Source organism: Micropterus dolomieu, linkage group LG21 (genome assembly GCF_021292245.1).
Source record: "Micropterus dolomieu isolate WLL.071019.BEF.003 ecotype Adirondacks linkage group LG21, ASM2129224v1, whole genome shotgun sequence".
Taxonomy (NCBI): Eukaryota; Metazoa; Chordata; class Actinopteri; order Centrarchiformes; family Centrarchidae; genus Micropterus; species Micropterus dolomieu.
The window spans coordinates 28,670,800-28,684,221 of record NC_060170.1 but is presented as its reverse complement, the minus strand read 5'-3'; the positions used below and the strand labels follow the sequence as shown (position 1 = coordinate 28,684,221).

At 42.5% G+C, this 13,422-nt stretch overlaps 1 protein-coding gene across 4 annotated transcripts in view; it reads left to right on the top strand.

The window, feature by feature from the left end:
- Positions 1 to 13,422, top strand: part of LOC123961053 (tetratricopeptide repeat protein 28-like) — a 168,209-nt gene that overhangs the window by 97,484 nt on the left and 57,303 nt on the right. For 3 of the 4 annotated variants that reach the window (XM_046036154.1, XM_046036155.1, XM_046036156.1), the window contains 3 exons: positions 5,675 to 5,822; positions 10,342 to 10,614; positions 11,878 to 12,008. In XM_046036154.1, the coding sequence (XP_045892110.1) occupies positions 5,675 to 5,822; positions 10,342 to 10,614; positions 11,878 to 12,008 (552 nt within the window). Of the gene's footprint in view, positions 1 to 5,674; positions 5,823 to 8,210; positions 8,292 to 10,341; positions 10,615 to 11,877; positions 12,009 to 13,422 lie in introns of those variants that run through there. The other variant, XM_046036158.1, reaches the window with a different exon arrangement.

Below are 13,422 nucleotides of genomic sequence, written 5' to 3'. Positions count from 1 at the left end.
CCAAGTCAGCATATAGAACAAAACAAAAAGCAACACGGCATCGATTAGCTGGATTAATTCATATGTCTTTCACTCAGTGTGAGGAAAAATGAGACTGCCACAGTTTTTTCTCACCAATACAACATATACACACAGATAAACACACACTTGATCGATGTAGGTCAGGGGTGGTTGCTGGTTTAAGGTTTGGTCTTATTAGATTGGGGAGATGGTAATGGACAGGCAGCTGTGTCATGATTCTATCCCAGTGACCCCAGGGGCCAGAGGTTTATGTTTTGCCCGAGGCGGTGGGTGTAATGCCCCCACAACCACCTCTGTGAGGACCGACCTCAGACCTTTATAGTCCTGAGGGAAAGTAAACTGTACCTGCAGGGAAATGCAAGAAGATGGGTGGAAACTCACAGACTTTATTTCAGAAGGATTTAATTAAATAAAGTATAGGACTCCATTGTGCTGTACTGTGGCTTTTAGCTTGTCAAGTTGAAGGGCAGGCTCAAAGCAGCAATCATTCCATTTCACTTGTTTAGCTGTTCTCCCAGCTAATTTGTCATGGCCGACAGTTATCCCTGGATATTAAATTAAGCAGCTGACATTTTGTGTACCCTGCGAATCGACTGTGTCACCTTGAAAGTGCAGAAATTTGCAAGGGATGGTGGAGGCACATGTCTGAAACCCTAGTCGACACATGACATTTCTGGGTCACATTGGAAACTAGGCAACGACACCTATAGTTAAAGAGCCAAGAAACAGAAGGATGAAAGGCAGCAATCCCTTTGTCCATGTCACACCATTAGTGTTAATCTGATCCCAGCATCCAGGCCTGTGTGGAAAGCTGATTTCAAGTAATACGTGTTTGTTGGAGACACATGGGTGGTTTTCTTGAGGAGCTATTGATGTATTTTTCTTCAGTTTATATTTGTATGTGTGTGTGTGTGTGTGCAGTGTATTTGTAGCCTGCTGTCCCTATTTGATGGTCTGATTTGGGTTCCATTATGTCGCCAGCAGGGGTTCTGTTCAGAGTCGTCACATTGTCACCAACTGCCCTGTGGGCGATCAGAAACCATCTGCAGAGGCGTATCGTAAACACACAACAGCAATGAAGGGTGTGGCACGGTCTAACCAGAGCTTACGTGGCTTCTATTGATTTCCACATTTAAGAGCATCTCTATTATTGCTGATCAGCGATCAGGGCACAGTAAGCCGCACAAGGCCTTGGGCTATTGGAGCACGGCTAGAGCAGTCGGCTCAATGACAGTCTGCCTGCAATGGGGGCGAGGAGTTGCGCTGTTTGTTTAGAAAGAATCATTTTGGTTTAAATTTTACAGCTCTGAATGTGTGGCAGCTTCAACTGTCTGTAAATGACCTGACTACACGGGCAAGTTTCCAGCTCCATTTCCCTTGATACAAAGCATTTACAATTAGCTTGGCAATTTGATTTCTTGCTGAAAATTACAGATTCAGGATAGAGTAAACAGTAGACAAACAGATTTGTCAGTCTTTTAGTAAGCATTTGGTCTTGGAAGCACTACATACACCTATACAACCTGGGGAAAATGAACTTAGATGCAGGCTACATGCTCTTAGAAATGTGCAATGACCTATTGAGGGAACAAGGATTTCCACATCGGTGGGAGTATGTTTTTGTTCATGCTATTTTAATCATACATTATCAATACAATCAATTGTATTAGGCAGGATCCTGAGTGTGTACATATAATATATCTACTTTGCTATATGCAAAATCATACTCCTGTTGGTCATGGTTGGTATAAATTTGCCACAGCAAGTTGACAAATATTTTCAGACAATTCTTCTTTTAAGCCTGTTATGCCCAGATCTTGAACAAGGATAGACAAGCGCCAACACAGATGTGATCCCAGGGGCTGACGACACCCCTGGGATTACAGCGTACTGAAGAGGAGCCTAAGAAGGGCGCAAGGACATATGCTGAGGCATTAATTTGCTAGTAGGAACGGAGCAGCTGGTCTTGCGCTCCCAATCTTAATTGTGTCAACTTTCTGTTCAGCTGCTCTGACCTTATTGTGAACAACAGGGTTGTCACTGAAAGAAAATTGTCCATGTTTCATTGTAAGTGTCTTGATAGAGAGAAAGACAGCGTATGTTACTGCGGTGTGCATGAGCTTGTTTTTGCATATGTGTGCGAAGAATGTTCCCCACAGTGTGTAGCATGGTGTACCAGAGTTAATAACTTTTTTTGCATCATTTCCCTCTTCCTCCTAAGCATAAAACATGAATATTTAAAACTACATCAAACAAGCATTCATGAAATATTAAAATGTTCGAGAAACAAGAAAAGCTTTTATCCTCTCTCTTATTCGTATGTGTTTTCCAGCCTCTCTCTTTCTCTCTCTCTGTCTTTTGCTCACACACACACACACACACACACACACACACACACACACACACACACACACACACACACATAAACACAAATGTACTGACACACACATGCGCATTAGCACTCCCAGAATTTACCCACGGGTAACAACGACAAACCTTCCCACTCGATCCACTCTTCTGTGGCATCAGCATATTGCTGCAATAAATAGGGGAGGCAAAGATGCAGGGAGGTTCAATAATTTACCCTGGATTCAATTTCTGGCAAAAAGCATTCGAAGTCTTGGTTTGTGGATGTCATGTTGTACAAGATGCCTAACAGATGCATCACAGTTCGGCAGGGCCTGTGTTTTGTGAGAACTTTGACTTCTTTAATATGCATCCTGTTTAGATGTTTTTTGGCTGAAAGATTAAGCACTGACTTCTGTTGTAGATGTAATACTGTATGTTGACAGGGCAAAGATAATCTGTGGAGCCCTCTCTTTTCCTGTAATTCTCTCTGTCTGTCTAAGAGCTAGAGGCTGTGCTAATCACTGTAGCAGTAGCTCTAAGCAGATGCTGCTGTGTTTTTAGAAAAGATCCTGTTAAGCGTGAATTTAAAAAATGTTGTGTAGGTGTAAAATCTTGCTCTCCCCTCTCCCATAATACTATGTGCCAATAGTATACTCAACCTGTTGGTGTTATTTCTGCAACTTTGTCGTGATATGCAGTATTTGATGCTGCTGAATTCAAGTGAATCTTTTATGAGCAGCACTGGTTACATTGACTTGTTGTATTATGCAAAGGCTGGGGTTATATCATGTGTGTATGTCTTTGTGCAGCTACATGATGTGTTTTGAAGGCAGTGGGAGATTAATGGAAGAAAAAAAATTCTATAAAGCTGTACGGCACATTGATTCTGTCATTTTTGCTGTGGCTCTTTCGTTTATGCATTTATTCTCGTGCTTGTGTTTGCAATATTTTAATGCACACTCCGCACAGTCTAGTCTTTCAGCCTTATGTAGGACAGGATAGGGTAAAATAAAAGGATTAAAGATGATGGCAATTTTTGTTTGAAGCAAGCCTTATTTTATTCATCTTTTTCCTTGCTCTATTTCCCTGGTCGTCTCAGTCAGGGCACACCGCTTAAGAGAATGAAAGAAAGATTTCTGGGTGAGCAGTCATATTGTAGGCCTAATCTAATCAAAGGGAGAAGTGCTTTCAAATGTCTTTTGTTCCCCTGGGCGAAACGTTTGTGGGCCTCTCAACTCTTGCCAGTGCGTCCTGCCCAAACTCCACCGCCACTAGATGCAATTAATATTGAGCGTATACCCTGGCCTGCACTCCCCTCATATAATAACACTGTTGGAACAAAGGTTAATGCTTTGAATCTAATCTCTGTTCTCGTCATTTTCAATGGAGTTGTGATGCAAGCGAAGGGAGATAGAAATGTTGAGGGGGGAAGCAGGTCTGGAGAGAGATTGGTAGTCAGTGGGGGGCTCGGACGGAAGCAAAATTAATTACTGGTCTCTATAAATTCGATGTCATGTCTCATTTTCCCTAATCCTCCCCGCCTTTTTCACTTCCTAGCAGTGCTAACAGACAAGCTCAGGAAGACTAATGAAAAGGCCTCTTAGATGCTAATGGAAAATTAGCCCTTGTGTCACTTTTAAAAGCTGTGAGTGGAGTGACTGCAAACTCATCAAGGAGGTGGGCAGACTGCAGCCTGGACTGTAGAGGGTGACACAGGAGTTTCACTCCTGTCCCATCCCACTCCCACAAAAATACTTCCCATGACAGAGTAAAAAAAAATCCTGTCCTGTCCCAATCCCGGAAGAATAACTACCATCCCATTCTGTTCCTTATAATCTTATCTAATATATATATATATATATATATATATGTATGTGTGTGTGTGTGTGTGTGTGTGTGTGTGTGTATATATATATATATACTGACATATGATTCCCATCCCACCCGCTCCTGTAGCCTTTTTTTCCTGTCCTGTCCCAGTCATGTGACGCTAGTTGAATTGGCTTCTATCCCACAGGAATCCCACAGTAATCATCCTCACAGTAGTCATCCTGAAAAAATGTCCACCTCTACTGGACTGCTGCTGCCCCACAAACAAGCACAAACATACAAAAACACCAGAGAAGGAAAGGTTAGGACTCTAAACAGGACAGACAGTTTAAACTTTTGACAGATTATGTTGCTTCTTTGCCTCACACAATGCTTATCCCTCATTTTCCCCATGCTTTGCCACTATAATTGTTCGTTTCTGACACATAAGCCCAGATATGACTATTCTAAGAGGCAGTTTGCTTTCTCTTGGAGGGATTTAGTGGTTTGGATCGTGAATAATGAGCTGGATCAAGTTCCATCTTTTACTTGCTGCTGTTGTTAGACTGGACCAGAGTCAGGTTTAACAACTCACTAGGATTATTGTCTGATCAGGCCTTAGACACAAACATACTGAGTCACAAACTTGCTTGGATACAACACTTCTTTTTTTCCTGCTGAGTCCAAACAGACATGCTGAAAACGAAAAAAACACACTTATCGATGGGGCTTTGGATCTCAGAGACAGCGTCTGTTTCAGTTTTTTAATCTGAAGAATGTTCCAAAACATTGTAGTCTCTCACAGAAAGATACAGTATGTCAGCAGCTGCGTGCAGTTTATGTCTCAGTGGTTCTGAATTATTATACTCCTATACAACAATGGGACTTAGATGCAGTTCATATTTGTCTGCTTGAAGAGCCTGTCACGTATTTTAAACATGACACAAGTACACATCTGATGTAAAATTATGGCAAAAAGAGACTTCGGCCAGTGTTATTATTTTACAATGGCGTCCTGACAAAGGGAATGCAAAATCTGAAGTATTTATGGGTGTTCTTTTATTGAGCGTCAGGCCGTCTTGAGTAAGTAGCGCTCAATCGTTCTCCTTTTTCTTTCTCTTTACTTATTTTCTAACACAGCCAAAGAGAAATCCCAGTGCTGTGCTTGTGTGCAGTTCACTCCCACAGCAAACAAAAGAAAAAAGAATATTGAACAGAAAAACATTAGTTGCTCCTGAGAAGGAAGCCAGCCAGAGTGTAACATGTGCGTTTATGTAAAACTTATAATCCAATTAACAAGTACAAAAAACCCAGTGATCACTCTATTATGGGAATAAAAAGGAAAGAGGTGCCATGTTCAGGAAACTGCTCATGTGGAAAAAATGCAAATGGCGTGAAATGAGTGTGTCTGGTAATGTGTTTGTATAAAGCCCCATGCTGTGGCACCTAGACTGGAGCCCTGATGACTCTGTCTCTTACCTCTCTCCATCTACAGGCATACTTCCGACAGGGTGTTGCCCTTCAGTACCTTGGTCGCCATGCCGACGCACTGGCCGCTTTCGCCTCTGGGCTGGCTCAAGACCCCAAGAGCCTGCAGCTACTGGTGGGCATGGTAGAAGCAGCCATGAAATCGCCATTACGAGGTAAGAAGTTCTGCTGAATACGTTCATATTTGTGTGCTGACAGCATTTCCGTATTTTCCATCTGTGTGTCACTGCCTGTCTGCTTCACCATCTCCACATTTTGTCCTACAATTGCTTGGAAGCCTGTCTCTCAGATAATCCTCACGCTCTGTCAGTCAATAAGTGTGTTGGGGTGACTTTACCTGTCAGTTTTTTACCTGTTCGGCAGATGTTCAGGCCATCTCTCTATCTGTCCATCTTTCTGTCTTTGTGACTGACTGTTGGTGTCAAGTACTTACCTCCGGACTCTGAGGCCTGAGGCTTGCAGCTTCAGCATATCTTATTGTCAGTCGGGTTGATCACACATACAGATAGCCTGTTATCTTAATGAGCATCCAACACTAATGCCATTGTCTGCGTCTGCCCCTGTGTAAGCCTTTTTCCTAAAGCTGAGTGGATTTGTAAGTAACATATTTAAGCCAAGATTGTTATTAAAATGTGTTCTTTCTGTTATGCATTATTATCTGTTGTATCAGCCAACTGCACTGACCTGATTGCGCATGAGTAATCAGTGTGGGCCAGCCTAATGAGCCTCAAAACAAACCTGGCAACAATTTTACTTCAGATGACCACTGCAGAGGATTTAAAATTCTTCAGATCTGGATGACACCGACTGCCAACACAGACTGAGTCATCCTGCAATCTTGCTTTGTCATCGTCTCACAGTGTTGGAAACTCCACTTGTGAATAAATGTGTCCAAAATTTACGTGTACAATAAGATCAGCAGCTCTGAATGGCTTTTTTCAGTAAGGAATATTTTTTCTTTGATTAAATACACAGTAGAAATACAGAAGAAAAAAAATATTGCAAAGAGAATAAAGAATGGAGAGCTCATCTAAGCGACATTGAGTATATAAGCCTGTTACTGGAGCCAAAAGATGAAAAGGTTTTGGGTGCGAGCCCAGACCCAAGCATCATGGACCAAAATGGCTCCTCTCACTAGGGGAAGACCAACATTTAGCCGAAGCCATTTAATCTCTTAATTGTTTACCCTGTTTCCCACAATGCCAGGCAACCGGCAGAGGACCTAATCCAAGGTGTGTTGAGGAGAGGTAGCTGGGTCAAAGGATTAAGAGCAATGATCCTCTCAGAGGGGCCCCTGGCACAGGGAGACGATAATCAATGTTACGCCAGCAAACAGGGAGGATAATCAGTGTTACTCAGCCAAAGTCCCCTGATAAGTGAAATGTAGGCGAACGTTGCTTTCTGTCCTTCAAGGATGATGATTATGCCAGGCGTATTTATCGGCCTCCTAGCATACTCATACCAGGATTCAGCTTGTTGAGTACCTCACCCACCGATTTAATTGCAGTTGAGCAATGCCTAGAAAGTTTTAGAAAAATTTCTTAAACACCTTAAGCCACAAATATATCTTGTCACGTCACTATAAACCTATATACAAGGGGTTTCCTTGTTTTGGGTTGTAACAACATTGTAATTACACTCAAGTGCTGTAATCCCGTTGTAATTACATTTTAATCTCTTATAGCAGTTCTGTAAACACTACATTATTCCAGTCTGTGTATAAACTCAATGCTGCTGCCATGTTGCCAAGAAAGAGCTGATTGTATCTAGCTGTGATTGTGTTATGTTCTTTTATCTTAGTCATTTATCTTACCAGAGACATCTCGACACACTGTGATGTTGACAGTCCTCCCCAAGCACCCCTGTGTTTATTTTTTGCCATAGAGCAAAGAGATCCATCCTTTGACATCCATACCAAAATAAGCAAATAAAAAATTTGTATAGAGGAAGACAAATAATGAACCTCAGAGAGCAATATCAAGGAATAAGTCTTCAAGGACACAGTGTGTAGTGAATTCATAAAAGCTTGCTTTGTTTCCACAGTAAATTTAATATTATATGTATAATACCCCATTTTCTTTGTGTGTCATTTACAATTCAAGCCTCTCTCACTGACACACACACTCCTTGCGAAGGTTTCTTTTCATTATTCCAGAGTCAAGCAGCTGTTGTGCTCTCATGTGACTCATACTGTATTTCCTACAAGAAAGGCCACAAATGGAAACTGCTGCAATCTCCCTCGTCTTACTGTATCTGTCTCTCCCCATCTGCCACTTCTGAAAATCCTGGCAGCAATTTTTCCTCCAGTATCACCACTGTCCATCTGTATCATTGATCGAGCTGTGGGAAATCAGCCTCTCACAGTTTGGTCTAACGGAGGCTGTGTTTTAGTGTGTGTAATATTGTTACTAATCATTCAGCTCCCGTTCTGCCTCTCATTCAGCTGCTTGGGGCCAGACAGAGTGCAAAGGGTCCATTAGCCGTTAATTATTGGATTGTTTTCCACTAATGCTAAATAAAAAGTTTTTTTTTTTCACTTGAAGATCTCTCCAGATAAACCATAGAGGAGATGGCTTCACAGTGTGGCAGTTATTGACCCAGGCTGGATCATTTGCCATTAAAAGGTTTGTCCTTTAACCGGAGGATTTGGAGCCTGTGCTCACTAGCATCTGTCCTGCTGAGGAGCCTTTGAGCAAAGTGCTTTTTATTCTCTACAACTATGAGAACCAGAGGGGCTGCTATGTAACTTACCCTGACATCTGACCTCTCTGGAGAGAACAAGAAAGGGGAGACTTTTTCGACAGGGATCAATAAAGTTTCATCTATTATTACTTAAAGGATAATGATTATTATATTCTATATTTCTGTAATTGTCTGGAGCTGATCCCAGCTGACATAAAAAAAAAAAGGTTTTACTGTATTTCACATTTTTTTCCAGTGCCACTGATGATAGATCATCAAATACAGGACAGAATGCACGTCTAACATTAGATGGCAGGCAGAATAAATCTTTGGTACACTGCAGATATGCATTTCCCCCAACAAGTATACTGTCATTACAGTAAGGTGTGGCCCTGGCTGCTAAAGCAAGCTAAAAAAGCCTCACTTACGAGACAAAATAGAAGGAGAACGATGGGGGCCAAATGGCTCTCTGTTGTGACTCTGTGTTAGCTGTGTGCATGTCAATGAGGCAGAGGTTGTAATTCTCGCCTCATATCTTGATACAAGGCTCAGTAAACACTTAAGCTTTAGCATTTGACTTTGTATTCGTGTGTGTATGTGTGTGAAACAACACACTCGGATCTTGCCATAACTACCTGTTTATGAATGCAGCAGCTATGACACCTTTTTAAAAAAGGATACTCTCAGTGTTTGATTTATGACTCAGCTCTCGGTGTCGCTCTGAAAGCAATTACAAGCTATGAATGCATATTATATGCAGGCACTGTCTCTGTAAGCACGACATTCTGCCAAGTGCTGGAACAGAAGCAATGCTCTTGAAAGAGCATCATCAGTTATGCTTTTGAGTGCTTGTGCTTGTGGAAGCATCTCATATTGTTTGTGTGTGTGTGTGTGTGTGTCTAGGTGAATTAGTGTCTGTGTGTGTTTCCAAGAACTATTGAGTTTGTTCAGATATTGTGACTGTGTACTAAATGTTTGTCTAAACAAATGAAAGAAACAGTTTATGAAAGCTTGTGCCGGCTGGTAAAATGTAGACTACACATTCAGCCACACATAGCCAGTTTGTACAGGCACAGTAACACCATGCAGTCTCCTGTAAAGCACTTTGACCTAATTAGTTGCAAGTCTGCTCAAAATATTTGCAAATACAGGGCCATGAGACTTAAGCATTCCCCAGATAGACTCCTATACATAAATGCAAATATACATTCACACACAAATATATGAATAGATACAAAGACACACACGCACTTGGGCGTGCCTCCCTTGCCCCCCTTTCTGTTCGATGTTGGTGTCTGCCAGAGGGCTTTGTAATCTGGAGGGGCTGTGGATCCCAAATCCCATGCGGCCCTTCATTGATTTATGTCATTGTGTGCATTTTCAGTCTCTTCAAAGGTCACCTTGTGTGTCTCCTTTGCTCTGCATTCATCTGCTGCTGCTACTGTCGTGCATTAGCTGCATTAGTTTCCCCATCACTCTTTAAACTCTATCTCACAATAGGCTTGTGTATTCTCTCAAACAACCATATCGACTGACATGAACAGAAGGCAGAAATATAATTTCGCTGTGTGTAAAGACAGTTGCCCACAGTAGTCTAAACTTGTGCCATTTTTATGCAGCATTGTTGGAAATTGCTTGAGATTACCCCAGTCAGAGTGGTGGGAACGGAAAAAAATTGCTCATATGTTGACTTATTGTCAAATTGTCAGTGAAAGGCGTCACTCAGTCAAGCTACAGGCTTATCCAGGCAGACAAAACACAACCACTACCACAAAGCAGAATCAGAATTCACAGCACTCAACATTTGTCAGGTTGGATGAACACGTAACTGCAGTCAACATTAGATATCATATACAGATATACAATATTTGTAATATATTGTTAGATGTTGTAGATATTGTTGCCAGTCACCATGTCAGCACAAGGTTATGTTTTCGGCATATTTTTCAATCTGTTTCTAATCTCTGTCTTACTCATGTCCTTTCTGCACAGATTCTCTCGAGCCCACCTATCAGCAGCTGCAAAAGATGAAGCTGGACAAAAGTCCCTTTGTGGTGGTGTCTGTGATTGGCCAGGAGCTGCTGACAGCAAGCCACCACACAGCCTCTGTTGTGGTGCTGGAGGCTGCTTTGAAGATCGGCACATGCAGCCTCAAGCTACGCGGCTCCGTCTTCTCGGCCCTCAGCAGCGCCCACTGGTCCCTGGGCAACACCGAGAAGAGCACGGGCTACATGCAGCAGGACTTGGAGGTGGCCAAGACCTTAGGTAAGAGGTCTGAACTGGAAAAAAAAGGAATAATAAATTAGATTACGGCTTCAATAAATGGTTATTTTTGATTAATCGTTTAGTCTAAAAGTGACATATGCAGAACACATTGTCCCAGAGCCTAAGGTGACATCTTAAAGTTGCTTGTTTTGTTCAACCAACAAAAATCTAAAGATATTCAATAAACGATGATATAAACAGAGAAAAGTAGCAAATCCGCACAAGCCAATGTTTGGCATTTGTGCTTTGAAAATAACTTTAATGACTTCTAAATTATCATTGTTGTCGATTGATTTTAGCCAGTGATCAATACATTTGCACAAATTTCTTGCCACATATGTTTGGCTCTGGTGATGGCAATGATCAGTTGGTCCACCACTTTGGTCCAGCCTGAAATATCTCGCATTTGGATTGATCATTCATAGTCCCCAGAGGATGAATCCTACTGTCTTTGGTGATCCCCTGACTTTAGCTAGTGCCATCATCAGATCAAAATTTGATCTAATGTGTCCAATGCTTTGGGTTATCACCAAATACCTGCATCAGCCTCAACTGTATGTTCAATTGTTAGCATGCTAACATTCTAAACAAAATATTTGAACATTGTAAACATTATACCTGCTAACGTTTGTCATGTTAACAATTTCTTGCACCAAAATTCAAGTTAAATTAAATCTGCAAGACAGGAATTGACCCACTTTGCTCAAAAATTACTTACTGCAAGTATGGTGACGCTGTGTGGGTGTTAATCAAAGCAGAGGAGGTTTGAGAGAAAGACAGTGAGGGGAAGAAAAAACAGGATGGTAAGATAGGGGAAAAAATTAAAAAAGAGAGCAGCACAGACTGGCTCCACTCTTCTCACCCCCACACAGTTTGACACATGACTGGGCAGAGCAGCTGCAGATAAGGAGCTGTGGTTCTCAGGTGGAGCACAGAGACTTACGCTTTACTTTGGACCTGTCTGTGGGGCCTCTCTGTCAGGCAGAAATAATAAGGCTTTCCCCTCTCACCCTCTGGAGCATTGAGATCAACACTACCAGCTGTCAGGGAAGCCGCTCTACTGTGGAGAACTTTTAACGGCCACTTTCCCTTTTAAGGGTGCAGTGGCTTGTCAGTGGCAGAGATGTGGTTCATCACATCGCTGTTCAACAGTGGCGGCGGGATGATGTCAAATAAACACCTGTTGCTTTGTGATGATGTAGGCTGTACTGTAAATATGCTTTGTGGGCTCTTTTCATTTCCCTTTTGGTTTTTCCTCTTCAGGTGACCAAACAGGGGAATGCCGGGCTCATGGGAATCTGGGCTCAGCATTCTTCTCCAAGGGAAACTACCGTGAAGCGCTGACCAACCATCGCAACCAGCTGGTTCTGGCCATGAAGCTAAAGGACAGAGAGGTAAGAAACACACACTTGGTTGGTTTGAAAGCAGTCACAGTAGTCAGAAGTTGATAAAGCAGGGTAAATGTCATTGCAGAGGACGATAAATCAAAGTTAAAAAGTTACTTTCTTTCCTGAGCCTCTTATCATACTGTCTGTGTGGGATTGTGCTGTGCCCAGCATTCCTCTGTTCTGGCTGTTTAGAGGGTATCTAAAGGAGAAGTGTGAAGGACACAGAGATGCTGCTGCTATTTGTCTATTTAAAAACATGGGTGTCAAGTTGGTGCGGAGAACAGATGAAGGTGATGGGGGAGGAGAGAGAGTGAGGCAGTTGAAGGAAAGGCCAATTTGATAGCCTCAGCAGCTGGTTCACCTTACTATCAGTGCAAAGCATTTATGCAGATATTATGCAGATGTTTATCTGGTCCATGTAGCAGTACGTCTGGGGCTTTGTAACATACGCCTGTTTTGGAATGTAATTTACACAGATTAAGTTGTTTGAATATGCAGCAGAGAGAGAAAAGAAGAGTGGTAGGGAAAGAAGAACATTATGGAGAGGGAGGAAACGAGTAAGACAGACTTTTCTTTACTGTTTGGTGTCCTGTTTCTCTCCTCACTCTGTCTCCTATTTCTCTCTCTCTCTCTCTCTGCCCAACCTCTGTGGTCATTGTTCGGGGGTGACAGGTGCTTGTTCCAACACAATTCCCGTCACACGAGGAGAAGAATGGTCTCCGTTTCCCCTTCACTCCTTATCCTCTCCACCAGGCCTGCATGTTTGTGTTCCCTGATATCAGGAGACATTTAAACAGTCCAGTCAAATGCAGCACAGTGCACCAGGATGAAACGGTTGACGAATGAGGCCACAGGTCCCTTTGACATCTCTCCCTCCTACAGTTTGAGGATATGTGCAGAGCAGAAGTATGATTGAGTCCACACTCAGCAGTGCCAAAAACCTCTGTCGTGTAATGAGGTTAGAGAGAGAGATGAGCGAGAGACATAGAGGACACATGAAAGGTCCTTAGTGTCTGCTCTGAGGGTTTGACTGCAGCAGTAATTGGCCGGCCAAATGTCTGATTAAATGTTTTAACTTGTTTGTGTATGTGTGCAAGTGTGTATATGCCCTCTACCATATCCAGAGTTCAGACTAGTTCTGAGTCTGCTCCTAGTGATAGACTTAGCAGTGTGCTCAGTAGTGAGCCACTGAGTCCTGTGCTGCTCACATGTTGCTTCTTAGAGGAAAACAATACCCAAACTGCACTCCCATGTTTACACACAAATGGCAAATGGACCCCTCATGATTGCCCGAGTGTCCTGGGTCCCAGTAGAGGTCACTGAACAGGACTAATAGTTGCATCATACTGTATGCAAAACGTCCTGATTGACCTTACCTACATGGCCCACCCTACTGCTCCCCCTCTCCTCTTGTTCCTCT